The 19701-nt window shown below is 44.0% G+C and overlaps 1 protein-coding gene across 1 annotated transcript in view; it reads right to left on the bottom strand.

Moving 5' to 3' along the window:
* Xrcc5 (X-ray repair cross complementing 5) overlaps positions 1-19701 on the bottom strand; it is a 93978-nt gene that overhangs the window by 52463 nt on the left and 21814 nt on the right. The window contains exons 9-14 of the mRNA XM_029539368.1: positions 16985-17097; positions 13299-13361; positions 9414-9551; positions 8452-8542; positions 5304-5437; positions 1987-2183 (exon numbers count right to left, since the gene is read on the bottom strand). Of these exons, the coding sequence (XP_029395228.1) occupies positions 1987-2183; positions 5304-5437; positions 8452-8542; positions 9414-9551; positions 13299-13361; positions 16985-17097 (736 nt within the window). The remainder of the gene's footprint in view (positions 1-1986; positions 2184-5303; positions 5438-8451; positions 8543-9413; positions 9552-13298; positions 13362-16984; positions 17098-19701) is intronic.

Raw genomic sequence — 19701 nt, 5'->3', positions numbered from 1 at the left:
AAAAAAAAAAAAAAAGGAGGACTTTATGATCCATGTGAAGGAGAGAGTCATCCCTGAATAGAGGAGGTTCTCAATCCATTGCTTCTATAGTTCTTAAAAACTAAGACTTCTGATAATACAGAATGGAGAATAGGAATGTGGGTAAGAGTATACACTTGAGCTAATTCCCAGGCCCCAGGCAGATCACCCTTCACTTTCACAGGTGCAAAGAACAAGAAATTGAGCACACCCAGGCGTCCCCAGTGATGAGAGAGAGGACCGAAGCTGAGGGTGTAATCACTGCAGGGATCAAATCACAGGGTAACTGCCCTGTGGGGCTCTGGGGTTTATCTCTTAACCAGCTCATTTACATTTTAATCAAAGGAAGAGGAGAAAACGGTCTATTTCTTTCCCACAGTACCAGGAGGTAATCAAGATCACGAACTGAACTGGAGTTTAATGTGGGGAGAGAATAGCCATGTGGTTGCAGGGAGACCAGGGCAAGGTGCCACAGGAAGAGACACAGACTTCATTGAGTGGCTCGCAACTGGATCCAGTGGCGAACAGGCGGAGAAAGATGGAGGTGGGGTGGAATTTGGGGGACAGGCTTCCTGTGTAGAGGAAAGCAGGATAGAATAAAAAGGGCAGTAAAGCTCTCCAGGGTGCGATGGGAGTACATGGAACAGGATCAATCCAGTTTAGTCTGTTTTTTATTTTTTTCCTTTTTTTCCTTCAAAATCTCACAAAGGTTGGGGTATTTACCTCTGGGAAGCTATGAAAAATGCAAGGCTTTCTTTTCAACTTGTACAATAATTCACTAAACATTGATTTATAGAAACCAATGAAAGTTTCTGGAAATTACTCATCCTTTCCCACTGGGTACTTATAAATAATAAGCCTTACTTTGTCAATGAAGATACATCTGTGGAAAGGAAACCAAAGAAAATGGGGAGGAGGGGGAAGGGATCATGGTCTGATGCCAAATCTCAAAATGCAGCAGAAAGAAACACATTATTTTGGCTTAAGAAAAAAATCACCAATAACCAGCAGAATGAATTCTGGAATATCAATGCCACATACCCAAAGGATTCTGTACAATGAATATTTTCTTCTAGCTTAGTTTTATTTATATGGAGATTAATATAGATTCTGAACAAGCTGTGAAGAAGAAAACACTTTCTTAGCCCTCTGCAAGCTTAGCTCATATACCATAGGAAACACATTTCACTCCTTAACCTGCAAAGGCCTCCCAAATGCCATGGGTCAAGCATGTCAGTGACCCACTAACAGAACAGCTAAAGGGCCATGGTTGTTGTGGGTCTCCACCGAAGATCTCGACACTTAACTGACCCCACCCAAGACACACACACACAACCTGACACCCAACAGAAGCCTCGTGACATCCAGTCTGCCCTTCCCGTCCCCAGTTCTTTACCTTAGAAAAGGGACAACTCAAGACCAGCAGGACAACCTGCTGCCAAGCCTGACAGCTTGAATTTGATACTAGAACCAACATCCAAGTTGTTCTCCAAGTTACACATACACATATGTGGTGTTCATGAGCACATGCACAGAGAGAGAGAGAGAGAGAGAGAGAGAGAGAGAGAGAGAGAGAAATAAAACTATAATAAGAATTGTCTTAAAAGGAAATTCAGCCTCAGGTATTCACTAATGTTGCTTAGCCTTCCTATGTATAACTCACAAAAACTTTATGGTTGATACAAAAGCCAATCCAAACCTGAAGACTGAGTCCAGGTGAACACCAAGGCTAGACTATGACTCTGATGGACAGGTGTGATGGACAGGTGTGATGGACAGGTGTGAGAATTTCATATTTCTACACAAGGATTTAGAAGCTGCTCTATCCCCCTCTGTAAACCCAGAGAACTCCAGGCAGCACCATAACTCCAGTAATTCCAGACTCACTGCTGTTCCGGCCCCCACCCTGCCTATCCCCCATCCCTCTGCATTGCTATAGACCCCAAGGTGACCACATCAGGTCCTTACTTGTCTTGGAAAATGTCCTGAGCAGTCACTTGGTTCTTTTTCTTGATGACTTCTGTTAGAGGGAAAAGGCTCTTTACTTTCAAGAGTGGACTCTCACATTTTGCTTTCATCTCAGTGGGGGGATCCAGCATATTCAGAATGTGCTGCTGAATTGGGGGCAGCCGCTCCTGGAGATGTAAGGCTCTATGCAGCAGGCACTGTAGACAAAGTACAAAGGCATTAAAAATGCTGAGGCTGACATCAAATATGGCTTTCTGTTTTCTGGTCAGGAACCCTCCATCTGTAACTGGAAGGGCTAGGAGACTCATGCCAAACAGCAGAGACAAATGGGATGGCTCAGAGGACATTGGTCACATCTAAAACCAGCTATAAAAACATACTCAAGCACAGAAGCAAACCCCTCTGTAAGCCTCCTAGAGGGACCCTCATCTTATAAACTACTCAGGGAGCACACAAGGTTCCTAAGACGTAACTTGCCAACACTCCAAGATTACAGCCTCTTCACAGTAAGTCTTTTCCTTCCCTTCATTGCAGGCATGTTCTCTATCATGTGGCTTTAGGGGTCAGTGTGTGATGGCTGAGATGGAGGCCTAAGGGGAACTGCCCACTCTGAGCCCCAGGACAAAGACCAGAAAACATGACAATACTACCCAGCTACCACAAGCTGCCACCAGGGAGAGAAGCCCATGACCCTGCCTCCACATGCCTTCCAGCATCAGCACTGAAACAGACTGAGACCCATGTAAAGAGAGAACGGGAGAGACAGAACATGACAAATGGAGAGAGAGAGAGCACCACTCTTGCCCAGCCCTGGCCTAGTCACCTTCTAACTGGCCACCTCAGCCTCTGCTGCCACTACACTGGACCTGAAGTCATCTGAAAATGATCTCATGTTCTAAATGCTTATTCCCCAGCTTATGAATGTGCTTTGGGGAGGCTGAGAGGCCTTCAGGAGCTAGGGTAATGCTGGTGACAGCCGGTGACTGGAGGTGGCTCTTTGAAGGTTACCCAAAGCCCGCTTCCAGCGTGCTGCTCCCGGGCCCACCACAGTGTGAACAGCGACCCTCTGCCATGCACTACGACTATGAGTGAGCTGCTCCGTCCTGCCTTCCCAGCTGTGAGAAGCCCTGAAACTGAGCAGAGAGAAATCTTCCCTCCCTGGTTTCCTTCAAGTGCTTTGGAGACACAAAAGTAACTCTTCCCAGTTCCTTACACAACCCAGGAAGCCCTGTAAGACAGCCCCACTCCCTAATGGATCAAGGCACTGCCACGTGCTTCTCACTCACAGCCAAGTAAAGATGAGCTCTTCTGGGGTCACTCCTGCCTCTGGGGCCTTGGGTAACACTCCTTCTGTGTCCTCTGCCTGTCCCGGCTCTAAGTGGAGTTGGCCCCTTTCTATCATGTTGGTCTTTGCTCAATATTAGCCTCTCCGAAAGCCTTTCTCTGACACTGCATATGAAGCAGCCTCTTTGCTTGCAAGCTATTGTCTAGTCATATTCTAACGTTTCCCAATTTTGTGTTTTTCAAGCATTTGTTTAGAATCATCTCATCAATTACTTAATTCACTTATGTATTATCCTTTCCCCTTGAAAACAGGTATCTTCTCTTGGATACTACTGAACTGTAAGCACGGAAAACATGCCCGGCATAGAGTAAATATCTGATGACATTGACTGGGGGACTAAATGCTCTTCTCAAGGATACTTACTATTGACAGGGATGCCAGAAAGAAGCACCAAGAGTGGGGAGAGGACTAAGGGAGAGGCAGATTGTCCACATCCAATGAGTGGAACAGGCTACTGCCCCTCAGTCATCTGTCTGCATCAGTCTAAGCCAGGCCTTGGCAACACTTGTATTTAACAAAAAGGCAGCACTCTAACAGTGGCTCTCAGCCTTCTTGATTGACCCTCATGTTGTTCTGACCTGCTACTTCATAACTGTAATTCTGCTACTGTTATGAATCATAATGTAACTATCTGAGATTCAGGCTATCTGGTATGTGACCCTGGGAAAAGGTTGACAGAACCAACGGGGTCGAGACCCACAGGTGGAGAGCCGCTGCTCTGACAACAGAGCCAGGTAAGCACTGAGATGCCCTGAAACAATGAAGTGACACAGCCCACTGAGGTGTCCCCTTAAACAATGAAGTGACACAGCCCACTGAGGTGTCCCCTTAAACAATGAAGTGACACAGTCCACTGAGGTGATCCTCCTGCGAAGAAGGCTCGAAGTGGCCCGCTTTGTTTATTATTGCCATGGGTTGAACCCAGGGTCTTGCACAGGCGAGGTACGTGCTCTGTCACTAAGCCATGCCCAGCCCTACTCCTACATTTAAACTCAGAGATTGGTAATTCTGAAAGAAAGAAAAAAAGGAACTAAGTAGTTCTTGCAATTTCAAACTATTTCATATCATAAAGCATATTATTCTATCCCATGAACTGTTTTCAAACAATAAGGAAAATGCTATCTAGAGGTCTGTATCAAAAACAAACAAACAAAAAAGATTCTAGGAGTCGGTATCCTGCAAACTCAACAGCACATGCTCCTCGCTCCAGCATCCCCTCAACACACCAACAATTCGGCCCTCTCCATAGCACGCTTGCTTCTTTTCCATGTTGGTTTACTTCACCTCCTGCTTTGCTCACCCTTACTTATCCGACGCCCCCTTGAGCTTCATCAGGCCTTGCCAGTGGGTTCTCTTCCGTTCTAGATATTGATCTTTGTGAAGGAATAGCTGACAATGCTTCTCCCTATCTGTGGCTGTCTCTTCACTCCATTAACTGTTTCCTTTTGTGTGCAAAGCTTTTTAATTTCATGAGGTTCCATTTGTCAATTGTTGGCCTTATTTCCTGGATGCCTAGCTAGAGTCCTGTTGGGAAAATCCTGACTACACACAGATGTTGAAGTGGTTTCCGGACTCTTCCCACTGAATTCTCTCCAGATAAATGGAACTGGCTAACCATGTGGCTTTGCATCATGCCCGTCCCCTGTCAGGCATACTTCTTTTAGATTTCCGTCCAAGGTTTCTACCTCAGAGGGGGCTTCCTTAAAATTCACTTCCAAGGATCTCCTGTCCTCGTTTCCACGGTGTTTCCATACAGCAGTTGACCTATGGTTCTGTATCCGTTCCAGCACTAGGGAGGCAGAGGCAGGCAGATCTCTGTGAGTTCAAACCCAGTCAGGTCTACTTATTGAGTTCCAGGACAGCAACAGCTAAATAGTGAGACCCCATCTCAAAAAGAAAAAAAGGAAGGAAGGGGAGAGGGAGTAAAGAAGGGGAAAAGAAAAGAAAAACATAATGACCTTTCCTTTCTCACCTGGTACAATCGCTGAAATTCAGGATTTGGAATTTTGGAGGTTGGAAATAAATCTTCAACAATGTCTTCTTCCTCATTTTTCTTTACCAAGCTCATGGAATCAATCAGATCATCAATAGCGCTCAGCTGTGCCTCTTAAAACAATGATAACGAAACAAAGGGAAAAAAAATAGATTATTTATATTATTCTCTATCAAGATGAACTGCTTTCCACTTCTGATGCAATAACACTGGCAGGTGGTACAGCGCCTGTTCTGCCAAAAGTATTCCCTAGTTGTTTGAGTACTTGGCCTGACTCTTGATTTCGCTATTAAGACTAGTTGAGGCTGGGCAGTAGTGGCATATGCCTTTAATCTCAGCACTTAGGAAGCAGAAGCAGGCAGAACTCTAGGAGTTTGAAGCCAGCCTGATAAATAGAGTGAGTTCCAGGACAACCAAGGCTATGTGGAGAAACCCTGTCTTAAAAAACAAAACAAACAAAAACAAAAAATTATTCCCCCGGTTAAATGTAAGCACAAAACAAAGAAGGAGGAGGAGAAGGAGGAGGAGAAAGTACAGGAGGAAGAAAAGGGGGAAGAGGAGGAAGAGGAAGAGGAGGGAGAGGAGGAAGAGAAAGAGGAGAAAAAGGAGGGAGAGGAGGAAGAGGAGGGAGAGGAAGATTTTACCTAGGGGCTGAAGAGATGGCACAGAAGTTAAGAACACTGATTGCTCTTCTAAAGGACCAGGATTTAATTCCCAGCATCCACAATCGGCTATAGCCCCAGTACTGGTCAAACTAACACCATTTTCTGCCCTATGTGTGTACTAGGCATGCATGATGATATACAGACAGACATGCAAGCAAAACACCCATACATCAAAAGAAAAATAAATCTAAAAAAAAAAAAAAAAGGAGTTGATTAACCAGGCATAGTAGTATACACCTTTAATCTCAGAACTCAGAAGGCAGAGGCAAGCAAATCTCTAAAACTTCATGGGCCACCTGGTCTACATAGTGAGTTCCGAGGCAGCCAGGGCTACATAGCAAACCCTGGTCTTAAAAAGAAGAAAACAAAACAGAGAGTAACTGCCCTCTTGACTCTTTTCCAGTTCTACCATTCAGCAAACATTTAGCCATGGAGTATGATGACAAAAGCAAGAGTATGTTCCAGAAAAATAACTCTGCCATAAAAAATTAAATAATAAAATCAGTCCTCTACGGAAAGTTAAACAAAATACTTAGTATCCAACGAGCTGATATTTTCAAAATAGCAATTAGCTAAAGAGAAAAAACATTTAAACAAACTAACAACTTCCAAATGAAGCAAAGCTTTCTGAAGGGCCCAAGCGCCTTCAGCAGAGGCCGGCAGCCTCCATCACAAGAAGACACCTCTGACCAGAGCAAGTGAATTCCTTTGTGTTCTGTCAGAGTCGCCCTTTTCTTTCTGCAAAGCTACTGAGTACACTACACACACCCAAGAACATTCCATTTAAACTCTAAAGTTCCTTGATGGCAGAAACATGACAGTGTCTCTTTGATGTCTCACTAATACCTAGCAACTGCCCTTCAATAAAAATCTATCAGGTCAATACAAATGGCACAGCCCAGGACTACGTGGACAAGAAGCAAATCTTCCCTGAAAAGCTTGTGACTCCCCCACCACGTGTGTGCCTTTCACTCTGATGGTTCACGGCAGTCTGCAGAGTCAAGTGGAATACTGTTTCTAATGTCAATTGTGGACTGGTGGCAGGAAGTGTAAGCGGTTTCTAAACAATACCTTAATGCTTCCGTGTCACAAGATGAACGTTACTTATCACAAGGCACTGTCTGCCTGTCTGAACCCTACCAAAACCATCACCATCATAAGTGATGAGCTAGGGCCCACCAGGCAGCCACTGCTTGCACAAGGGAACATTCAGTGAGTCCCACCCACAAAGTTCTCAGCTGCTCTTTTGCTAGATCACCCCAATGTCATAAACTCCCCCATAAACATCAACTTGGGAGATTTGCCAATAGATTTAAGAAAATTCACTAAGACATAGGAAATAAGTCAACTGATCAAAAGGTGTTCAACTTTTAGACTCGCTGATTCATAAGATAACTTCTCAACAAGTTTGAAATGAGGGCTGGGGTAGCGCTCAGTGATTAGATTGACTGCACAGTGTGCATGAGACTCTGAGTTCAATCCCTAATTAATCCTTAATTAATTAGCAAGGAACCAAGAGGCAGAGACACAATCAACAGCACAGCAACAACTTCTCTTACATTCAGGTCCACACGTGCCTCTGTCATGATAGAAAGACACCAGCTCTAGAGAAATGGACACTAGCCCCAGGGACCCATTTGATTTCTTGGTGGTTTTTTTTTTTTTTTATAACATACTTTCTCCAAAGGGCCTAGCCTTAAGAATGCATAGAGAGAACCTCATTTTTAAACTCACCTTAAAACTCCCTAACCCTACATTGCCACAGATAATATAGAAGACTAGTAGCCTAAAGCAATCCATTACCATTTGTTAGATCTCTCTGGATGATCTTTAAGCCTCTAGCATCATCAGTTATTGTTTATTTTTGGTAGTTTTTATTGGGGGTTCTTTTTGTTGTTGTTGTTGTTGTTGTTGCTGTTGTTGTAGCTATTTGGTTTTTGGTTTTGTATTTTACATTCTGCCTACAACTACACATAACGGTGACAAATGGCGAGTTGCCTAGAAGACTGCACCTGTGGCTGTGAGGTTGCTCTGGCACTGACAGCTGGCTGCAGGTGCACCTACCGAACGCTCACAACAAGCCACAGTAAGAACTGAACTGCAGTCATAAACTTCAAAGGAAGAACAAAGAGGACAGAGATGCTGAATAGTGCCACTGTCACTCCTGCTACATCAAACCACGCACAGGAGGCAGAGACACGCATGCTCGCTTCCACGGGAGCAAGCTTTCTGCTTACACCTGGAGAGCAGCCATCCAACAAGCTGTTCCTCGGATGCCGAAGGGAAAAGCAGACGGTGTGGAAGGCTAGGAGAACTTGCGTCCTGGCAGAACGCCTGCTGAACCACCTTCATCGGGATTGTGAGTGTGTGATTAGAATCCAAGAACTTCAGCTGCAGCCAGGTGACTTCCCAAGAAGAGTCTGTGTGCAGAGCCATTAGTGGGCTAAATGGAGTAGACTCACCTGTGGGAGTGCACTTCTTATTGGTTTTCAGCGAGGAAAACATGTACTGCCGCAAGTCTTCCATGAAAGGCAGCTGCACATACACTAAACACTAAAGAGAGAGGAAGGCGTCAACAAGCAGAAACCATCAGATTAATGGAGACATAGCCAAGTGGTCCCAGATGCTACAGAAGCGGCACAGCAGAAATAGTTCGAAACCTTGTGCAAATCTGACTAAAACACGGTAACATATTTTGCCGCCTAGTAGTGAGTTCACAGTTGCAAACAGTATGGCAGATACAAGATATAAAAGAAATGCCTCAAAGGAAGGCTGTTAGGTAACCATAAAAGCACAGGACCAAGCAGAACCAATGAGAGAAGCTGGATGGCAGGACATCTGACTGGGAAGTCACCATCCCCACCCTCTCTTCCAGCCTGCCGCATGGAGTTCCCAGAGGAATGGGAGAAGCAACCTTGACCTGTACCTCAAATAGGAGAGCCTCAAATGGACCAACCTTCACACTGACAGTCAAGTCACACCCAACTTTTATTCCTGGTCCTTATATTTGCTAAACTGGAGGCGATTTCTCTTCCCATGTGGCCCTGAAAAGGCCAAGGGGGTGGGAACGAAGAGAGAGCCCTGCATTCACCTTCGCTGGTTTAATAAGACCCTCCTTAAAAACATTCAGGAATCATGTTGTTTTCTAGCTGAAAACCCAGCTCGAAGGCCAGCAATCCCAACATTATCTGGGAGTTTGCAGGACATTCAGAAAATGGTTCCTGCTTAGCCCTGCAGAGCTAGAATGTATATTCTAACAACGTCCTAAAGCACTCTTTAGGATAAAGAGACAGAGGGCAACAGTCCAGTATTGAGCACAGCCTAGCAGGCGTGAGGCCCCCACATGGATGAGTTGGATCCCCAGAACCATAAAAGATTTTTTTTTCTTTAAGGGAAAGGTTGGAAAGGAGCCAGGAGGTTTTACCTCATAGGAGTCCTTAATGTAAGGGAAGGCTACACCAACTTGAGGATTAGCTCTTTTGTCATAAGCGTATCGGACGATGGCAACCATGTTTAACTCATCCAGAGCATGAACGAGGGAGGAAAGGGCAACAGCTGCCGCCTGTAAGAGAGAAGAGTGTGTCAGCACAGGTCCTGTCACACTGCGAGAGTCCTCACACAGCCTGCTCTGATTACTCCATGTGGGTCTCTGCCCCACAAGCTCTTTTCTTCTTCCAACAGCTCTCAAAGTCCGCTTTCAGCCTTTCCTACTTCTCACTCTAAAACTCAGTTTCGGGATTGTTTCGTCCAGTCCCATGAATGGAAGAATCCAAGTCTTAAAAACTCTTCCAAGGAGATGGGGAGACAGATGAGTGAGTAAGAGTGTTTGTCCTTATTAACTAAGGGTTGGAGGTTGAGCCTTCAGCATCTGAGCCTGAATCTCCAGCACCCACATAAAAACCCAGGCATGGCTCTGTCTGTAACCCTAACATTGACGGGTGCAGACTGGTGGGCCCAGGGGGCTTGCTGGCCACCCAACCTAGCCAAAAGGACAAGTTTCCAGTCTAGTAAGAGTCCCAGTCTCAGGGAAGTGAAAGAGAGAAAGGCTCCCAGTATCTTTTTCTGGCTTCTGCATGTGGGCACACAAATAGAGTGTCCTGTGGGCCAAGCACTGACTGGCAGATCTCTCATCTTAACACACTTACTAGTACCTTTCTCCTCCTGCATCTCTCACTTCCACTACCAGCACCTCCAACTCAACCGAACTATGGCCTCAAAGCCCTTGACCTTCCTCATCCCCCAGCCTGACCCCTACACTGTCTCTCAAGTCCACCACTGCCTCTTCCGTTCAGAGGTGACCCTGCCAGTCTCTTGCACAGTCTCTAACAGTTCTGTTCCAGCATCACAGAGCTGACTGGTGACCAGGGATACATCCTGTGCCTTACTTCCCTGGGCGCTTCTGCTCAGATAATTTCCGTCTAGCACCAACCGGACACATGTCCTCTAACGCATCTCAGATTTGCCTTACTAAGTAAGCTTCATCTTCCACACTTCCAAGTACTTTCCCGTGTCACAGCTAGCTGGCCTGTATATATCACAGTTAGGTATATGTGTGTCCCATCCCTTCATACAAACCTATGGCTTCAATATCTTGCTATCAAAATAGTCTACAGATTTGATAATACATAACGTTCCCCTCATTTCAAGGAATACTTATGTTAAGCCTATTCCTTGCTAGATGTCAGGCCCTATCATAGAGCAAAACGGACTCCCTGAATTCACTGAGTAAAGATATTCTTTACTAGTGGGAATGACAGATGTACCAAATTGAACATGTCTGTTCTAATACTAAGGCCCATAAGAGAGGACCAAAGAAGCAGAGAGTCTGGAGGAGACACTATTTCTAATTTGCTTGGAATTTGAAGGTGTGTGTTTTTGACAGGACCAGTCAGAATATTTAATGTAAAGAACAATGGATTAGTGACTGTTTCTGTATTGTAACAACACATACTGTATCTAACTCCACAGAGTCCCCATTCCTTTCCTCTCACCTCTGCCCTTCTTCTCTACACACAGTGCAAATCAGCACACACACACACACACACACACACACATATATATATATATATATTCTACATACACATACACACACATATACATACACACACACACACACAATTATAAGCAGAGAAAACATTTTAAGGAGTTAGTCACTGAATCACAGAATATTTTAACTGAAAAACAATAATATTCACCCATTTTAATGACCCCTACAATCCATATGGCTGGTGCTATTAGAAACTCTGCTCAAAACCTTCCACGGACAGACTTAAGACAACCTCACAAGAAGGCAATCCGTCGAGCTGGCGATCTCTGATGACAGAATAACTCATTTGGAGCAAAGCCCCCACCTGGCTGGCCCCGTTCAGTTCTCTGGTAGGAAGCACGGATTAATTTCTACTCCCCACGATCCTCCTCCCAATGTCTGAAGACTGCTATTGCATCTGTCACTGTCCTCCTACTCCTGTCTACCCACACAAGTCCGCTGTGTGCATTTTCTACTGGAAACTTTCATATAGCATACTCTCCCTACCCTCCTATTTATCTCATAGGCTCCAGTTTGACAATATCAGTTTTTGACTACCACAGAAAAAAACTCACAGATACCAAAGTGCCATTAGGAAATGAAAGTGTCTTTTCTTTAAAAACTTCAAAGTGATATATGACGATTTATTACACAAAATTGATCCAGTTCTGTCACAACTCACAAAAAATAGAATCAAAGGTCCATAAGAAAGCAGAAATAGCCAGGTCACCAATATCAAACCCCAGAATGATCTCAAGTAACCAAGAAGAGACAGCTTGCCCTTCGTTTAGCCATACTGACTGACTGCAGAACAGCCAGCTCTAACCTTGGCATTAACTTTACCTAGGAACTTCCATTGCTCACTCATCAGAGCTGACCGAGACCCTAGGGCACCGAAAGTGCCAATAAGGACTCATTCATAAGAGCTGCACAGGTTTCCCAAACCCTCCTCCATCACCCAACCACACAGGCGGTAACATTCATGCCCATGGGCCCGAGATACGGTCCTAGTCCTTATTCCAAACACAAGTTGCTTCATGAGAAACTTGTCTCTGCGTTTTCATTTGACTTTGACAACAGAAGCTAGTTACTTATATGACAAATTTGATTTGCAGCTCAGGTGCCTCAATATAGCTCTGCAACAGAACTCTCGAGAGGTCGCCAGGATTTCCTTTGTGGAAAAAACAACAACAACAAAACAAAAATAAACAAACAAAAAAACCAAGTGGGAGTTATGTCCACAGCTAGAGTTCAAAAAGTTTAAAATTATACTACACACCAGACCAGACCAGCACAATTTCTAAGGCTTGATACAGGAGAACATCATGAGCTAGAATTCTCAAGTGTGAAGTCGTCTATGTGTGGTAATGAACTCACCCCCACCCAGGAGAATGGAAGGCAAGCGTCTTCTCCTGATAACCGCTCTCAGACACGGACATGACCACCTACTAGGTGAGCAGCCAGCCATGTTCCAGAAGCACGGAAAAAAAGGTCATCGATACCCTCCTCCCACCCTGAACAAATCTTCTACGTTAAGTTCACATTTTCTAATGCAAATACCTTTGAATTTAGAAGCCTGCTTAAGCTGTTTTAACACTCTGTACTGGAGTCAGCACACCAACGAAATATTGAATGCTGACTTAATATTTCAAAAAGAAAATGTGCAGAGGGCAAAGCGTGAGTGTAGGTTGTGAAAGTCGGAGTTATTAGCCAGGAATAAACAGGCCTGAAGACAGAAAACCTTAAGAACGTGGGAGAGCAGGGAAATCGCTCACAGATCAGGAGCACTTCTCCAGGTCCACACACCATACTAATGCTCGGTGTTAATGAGAGACAAGGGCCAATCTGGTTCAAAACTCCTTAACAGCTGACACCCACACCTAAGTCAAGCTGGTTAGAGGTGGTTGCTGTGCAATACTATGACCTCGGGTGTTATGCGTAAGCTAAAACAAACTCATTTATCATCTCTCCCTTTTCAGAGTTAAAGGTTGGTGACTTTCCCACCAACCAGTTGCAAATACTCATGTCATTTTAAAAAACAAAGGCAGGCCACTGTCTTAGGAGTGTCATCCCCATCACTTGGGAGGCAAAGGCTGATCATTTCCTAGTTAAAGGTCAGCCAATCTACAAACGAGTTCTAGGACAGCCACAGCTACACAGAGAAAGCCTGTTTCAAACAAACAAACAAACAAGCAAACAAACAAACCAAGGCCATAAACAGCCCACTTCCCTAAACTAACAGTTCAGTTTGTAGCACAGTCTCAAAGCTCCAACCCAACTCACCTCATCATCCTTTGCTGCAAACACCTTTAGAACTTGATATCCCATGAAGAATCTTCTATGAACCTACAAGAGCATGAGAGAGAAAAAAAGTGTTTTGAAATATACATCACTGTAAGGTCACATGTTGCTAAAATGTCTGCTCAAAATGTTCTTACTGGTAAACATCAAGAGCACCTAGAAACAACGGAGTACTTGAATCACAACTACATGAGCACCTAACGCCTGTCCTGTATTGTCCTTTATGCTGTACAGTGAAACAGAGCAGTGAGCAGGATATAACCATGTCCCTCAAAAGCCTCAAGAGTTGTGTGATTAAATGCAATGCTGTGTTACAGTCCCACACAGGGCACAGGGCTAGCCTGCGAGGGTTTCAGAAGACGTACGCAAAAACTGACCAAGACTTGGGAAGTAGGAACTAACCAAAAGGAAAATGTAAAGGTTGGAGAGCTAGCTCAGCTGTTCAGAGCACTTGCGGCTCTTACCAAGGGTATCAGTCGTGCACGATATACATAAACATAGACAAAACACTCACACAAATAAAAATGAATACATCTTGAAAAAGGAAAACGTAAAGCAAGGCCTATGCACTGGCTCCAGGGCAGACATCACAGCGACTGCAATCTGGAGTGATGGGAACAGAGTACGTGTTCATCGGTCCTGCTTTTACAACAGTGTTGGGGCACAGCGCAAGGGGACAGGTGAAAAATGAGCGATTACAAAGACTTGTTTCCAAAAGTCCCTTAGGAATGAAGTCCTGGGAGAGGTGACAAGCCTCTGATGTACTGCAGACGACCAAAGACGGCCAGCTCTGAGCAGACTCAGGGCATGGAAACTCATTCAGAAAACATACGGCTGGTGCCGCCCACCTCCTGAAATGCAGTCAGAACATTAACGCTCCTGAAATCGCAGCCCATATACCCATCCACCAAGCTCTGGCTCTCACTGCCTGTGGAACCTGGGGCTTTTTTAGAAGGACGTGCCATGTGTGGTTCTGGGCAGCATTTCTCATCTGCTTTTCCCCACACTCTTTCCTCTGAAGCCCGGAAACCAGGAGCATGTTACAGTAACCGCAGCTCAAGCACACGGAGCTTCAAAGGTGTGAGATCCAAATATCCCTCACTTCCACTTCTACATCCCAGCTGAAACCACTATGCGAAGGCATACAAGATAACCCTACACTGCCAGCACAGCATACTCAAGAGATCCCTTAACCTGAAGAATTTATAATAGTCCTTGACTTATTAAAAATAGCTAATGAGGGAGCTGGAGAGACGGCTCAGCAGTTAAGAGCCCACAATGCTCCAGCAAAGCCCCGGACTTTGGTTCCCAGCACTCGTGTCAGGTGACTCACAACCCTTGGAACTCCAGCTCCAGGGGATCCAACACCTCTGGGTTCCACAAGCCCCTACATTCACGTGCACATAGCTACACACAGGCACACATACACAGACGTGCATAATTAAAAATAAAAGGGAATCTTTAAGAAATAGCTAATGACATCTTTATCTAGTACACCTAAATGACTTTTTAAAAGAACAGTCAGGAATCTGGAGGGAAGCTAATTACCACAGTCTTTTCTGTCTCATAATTATCTATCCAGAATACTTGACAACTTAGCAAGAGAACTGAAAAACTGCTTGATATTTTAAAATAAACAGTGTGTACACACAAACACACACACACAGAAGTGGTAGTGTGCTTGGCTAGCAAACAGTCACCAGCCACACACAAAAAATATTTCACACCAATTCATTCCAAAACTGGTGTTTTGTGAGCATCCCAGCTGAAGACGAGGTGGAGGAGCATATGATTTCATGCACAATAACTGACAACCACTCGTCTGCTAAAAGGTGCGCCTCTGTATTATGTCCTATTCCGTATGGAAAATACTCCGTGCAACGCCTCGTGTCCTCTGGGTAAGATCATACGTGAAAGCTGTATGTACAGTGGACTACTCAGAACTGTGCTAGTTCCCATGGTAAGAGTAGCACTGGACGATGGCCCAGTCTCTGGAGTCAAGGAGACCTGCTTTAAAATCCGCAGCTACTCTCGTTTCACTGTAAGGTCTTGGACTAGTTACATAACAAGGCTAATCCTCAATTTCCTAACCAAAAAACTGCCTACAATAAGTACAAGCCTGGAAGGGTAATATTAACTGAAAATTTTTATCAAACGCTTATACTGGTTGGAACACCATAAGTGTGCATTTAATAGTAGTTATAATTTAATATTTCATGATACTTGTCTGAGACCGAGCTTTGTTACAAAGTTGAGCGGGGCATTGCCTGGCTATTGGTTGAAGAGGTGAGCCTGGGCTTATCCCATCTCAAGAAACCTGTGGGACCTATGGGACCCTTCTTTCACGCTGGGGAACAGAAGGGCTCTTCTCTTTAAGATGGACAGTCTTTACCCATTTTCTAAGCCCAGACTTGAATAAAAGTATTTTCCTCCTTCAAAAGAACAATCATTATAATAAAATTGATTTAGAAGTTAAAAAGAGAGAACATGATTTTAAAAGTAAAATTTGAAGTTAATAAATGTCTTTTTTAAAGGGACATGTATTTTTTTGGTTATGTTCACCCTGCTTTGATTTAGCTAAAATAGGCCTCTACTTCCAGCCTGACAGAGGTAATTTCAGTATTAGCAATTCTAAATTATACTAAAGGTGTTTGAGATAGGGCTTATCTGCCTATCTAGCAAGGGAAGAAAGAGTAGTTTCAGTGAGATGTAGTAACACACATCTTTAATCCCAGCAACTAGGATGCAGAAGCAGACAGATCTCTGTGAATTCAAGACCAGCCAGGATACATTGTGAAATCTCCTCACAAAAGGGAGAGAAGGGCTGGAGAGATGGCTCAGTGGTTAAGGGCACTGGCTGCTCTTCCAGAGGAGCCGGGTTCAATTGCCAGCACCCACATCACAGCTCACTGCCTTTAACACCAGTTCCAGTGGCCCAGGACCCTCTTTGGACCTCTGCAGACACTACTACTGGTCTACAGAGTGAATTCAAGGACAGCCAAGGCTACCAGAAAAACTCTGTCTCAAAAACCAAATCAGTAACAATAACAATAATATTAGTATTCATCATTTTGCAGTCTACCCCAAGGACAGCAAACCTAAGATCTCTGGAGATACTAAGCCATGCTTCCTAGGACCATCCGTGGATCCCATGGCAAGCTGCTGCATGTCCCCTTTTGTCTACTTCATGTATCTGCACTTTGTGCCTACAAATCATGTGACTTATGGATAAGGTTCACATCCTAGAACCCCACACAAGAAACTGAGGGAAAAGGTGGCCAACCATGAACCAGTGATACTCCAGAGTAGAAATGGCACCATGTCTAAGCACTCAACCTTCTCTTCCAGAGGAACTGAGTTCAGGTCCCAGCATCTATGTCATGTGGCTCACAACTGCCTGTAACTGCAGCTCTCAGGGGACCTGACTCCTGTCCTTCCTCTAGCACCTGTACTCACACACATACATGCACACACACATGCACCCTCACACACACACACACACATACACACACACAGCAATTAGTGTTTTTAGACAAAAAAAGGGCAACACTCATCCCCAAACTACATTTTAGATACTGAATGAGAAGGAAGTATGAAGTGTAAATAAAACAACCAGTCAAAAGCTCCAGGCATAGAGTTCGTTCACAACTGCAGAGTATTTGCTGTACCTGAGAAGATTTACAAAATCCCAAAACAGAGAAGCACTTCCCCTCAGATTTATATTTCATTTGTTCCTCATCCACTTTAGAAAAAGGAATGATATCACTTCCGTAGCGGTACCCTGGAGGATGAAAGCAGAGCATGTGTTAGCTACGTGGGGCCTGAGGTAAGCTGGGTGCACGCATCAATAGATGTTTAACTACATCAACAAGTGTGTACACACATTAATAATTGTATACACATCAACACATGTATCCCAGAGCCAGTCTCTTCTGCTCCCTGGAACCAAATTACTGCCCCCCAAAAGCAGAGGCAGAAACAAACCACGTGGGCCCCTTATGGACGATTACGGCCTAATGACATTTTTAAGGCAGCATCCTCTGCAGTCTAGGCGCCTTAATGATCACCCTGCAGAGAAGACTGTACAAACACAGCACATCAGTCATCCTCCGAAGACAACTGTGTTGACTGCAGGACAAGAGTGAGTTGTAAACATAATCAAAAGCCCATTTATTCAGAAACCCAGAGGTCCACACAGAGAAAACGGCCCACTGGAAATCTTCAGAACAAAATGTCCAAAAAAACACACATGCTGGAAGTCGTCATACCTGCAGCCATCTGACAGAGGAAGCCCAAACTGTTTTAAAAGCATCCAACTGACAAGCCCCACACTCTTCAGAGTTTGAATTTACTCTACTCCTGGGACTCGGCTGTGTCTGCTTTCAGGGTCTTAGGTTGGACAAAGATGGGCCCGTGTGTCCCCACTACAAGTGAAAGGAAAAAAGCCAAGCCCAGCCTGAGCTCCGGCATCCGCTCTCCTGTGGCGCAGAGCATCTCTCCAGGGTGAGTGCAAGAAGGGTTGCCAGAACCCCAGAAACAGTGGGAGTCCTAAGACAGACTGTAACCCAGTGTCTGCTCGGTCCATGAGGCTGCTGGGGTCATGCAATTAATTAAAAAAAAAAAATAAAAAATAAAAAATTTTAAAGCAGTTTCTAGGCTCATGCATGACTTTTTGAAAAAGACAACAAATTCAAAATTTCCAACCAAAAACTCAACAGGGAAACGCATGAGACAAGATTAAGCATGGGTTTTTTTTTGTTTTTTTGTTTGTTTGTTTGTTTTTTGTGGGAGAATATATCTAGCTTTATTATTTATGAATTTTGGAAGAATGTTACATATTATACACATAGCTTTGTGTGTATATATAATGGGTATATATACGCACATGTTTTTACAAAATGAACTATTTATATACACATACTTCAGAACTGCCTTTTCCTTATTTAGTATAAAGATTAATTGCTATGGAGGTAGGACCCTTAACCCTGTAATTCTGTATAATGGAGAACTGTTTCAAACTCTCTACATTTTCAATTTACCCATTTAAAATACTTATAACTAATTCTGTGGCCTTGACAATTAAGCTCAATCACTGAATCATGATACTTGACATATATATAAAAATAAGTATTGTTTTGGCGTTAGGATCATTTCTTGTGTTGCTGGGGTCTCATACGTGTTAGGTACATACTCTGACATGTATTATAGCCCTGGGCCCTGTTGTGTTTTGTTTTGGAGCCAGGGTCTTGCTATGTTGCCCAGGCTGGATGCCAGCTTGCTCTCCTTCGACGTCAGCCTCCTAAGTGCCTGCACTACTAGGCCTGGCATAATCAGCATTTTGGCCAGGTTAGTACCTGGCCATAATCAATGTCCTGCTACTGGATTTTACTGCTATCTTGAGCTATTTTCTAAATAAGTTTTAATAATCAATTTGTCATTTTAAAAGAAGTGTTTTAAACTTANTATATATATATATATATATATATATATATATATATATGTATTGTTTTGGCGTTAGGATCATTTCTTGTGGTGCTGGGGTCTCATACGTGTTAGGTACATACTCTGACATGTATTACAGCCCTGGGCCCTGTTGTGTTTTGTTTTGGAGCCAGGGTCTTGCTATGTTGCCCAGGCTGGACGCCAGCTTGCTCTCCTCCGACGTCGGCCTCCTAGGTGCCTGCACTACTAGGCCTGGCATCATCAGCAGTTTGGCCAGGTTAGTACCTGGCCATAATCAATGTCCTGCTACAGGGTTTTACTGCTATCTTGAGCTATTTTCTTAATAAGTTATTTCACTGAACAAGTCATTTAACTTAGCCAATGGAGTATATTTAATGCCCTACAGTAGAATTTTCACCTTCAGTATTACAGTGCTTTTACTGTACAGTCTCCATTTCTGTCTTTTAGTTAATATCCAATGTCAAATACAGCAAAGTGTTTGTTTTGTCTGACTTGATACAATTGCTGACCATAGCTTTCTGAAATAGACATCATCATAAACCAAATAGGACTAAACCCTAGATTCCAGAGTCTGGTAATTTATAGTAAGTTTAAAACACTTCTTTTAAAATGACAAATTGATTATTAAGCATGTTTTTTAACCGAATTTTTTTTTCCAGTCACTTGTGTGCAAGTAAGGGAAAGGGTACACATGTGTGCATGTGTTCACCTGAGAGTACATGGACAGGTCAGAGGTCAGCTTCCCTCTACTGTTCTCCACCTTACTTTCTGAGACAGGGCTTGTAAGCAAGCCAGGAGCTCCCCATTCCAGTGAGGCTGACTGGCTAGCAGGCCCCTGGGGTTCACCTGTCTCCACATCCCTAGCACTGAGGTTGCAAGTGTGCATTGCCATGCCTGGCTTTATTTTATTTTATTTTATTTT

The sequence above is a fragment of the Mus pahari genome, chromosome 5, assembly GCF_900095145.1.
Source record: "Mus pahari chromosome 5, PAHARI_EIJ_v1.1, whole genome shotgun sequence".
In the NCBI taxonomy this organism is placed as follows: Eukaryota; Metazoa; Chordata; class Mammalia; order Rodentia; family Muridae; genus Mus; species Mus pahari.
Note: the sequence above shows the minus strand (reverse complement) of the source record. Positions and strands in the feature narration are given on the sequence as shown.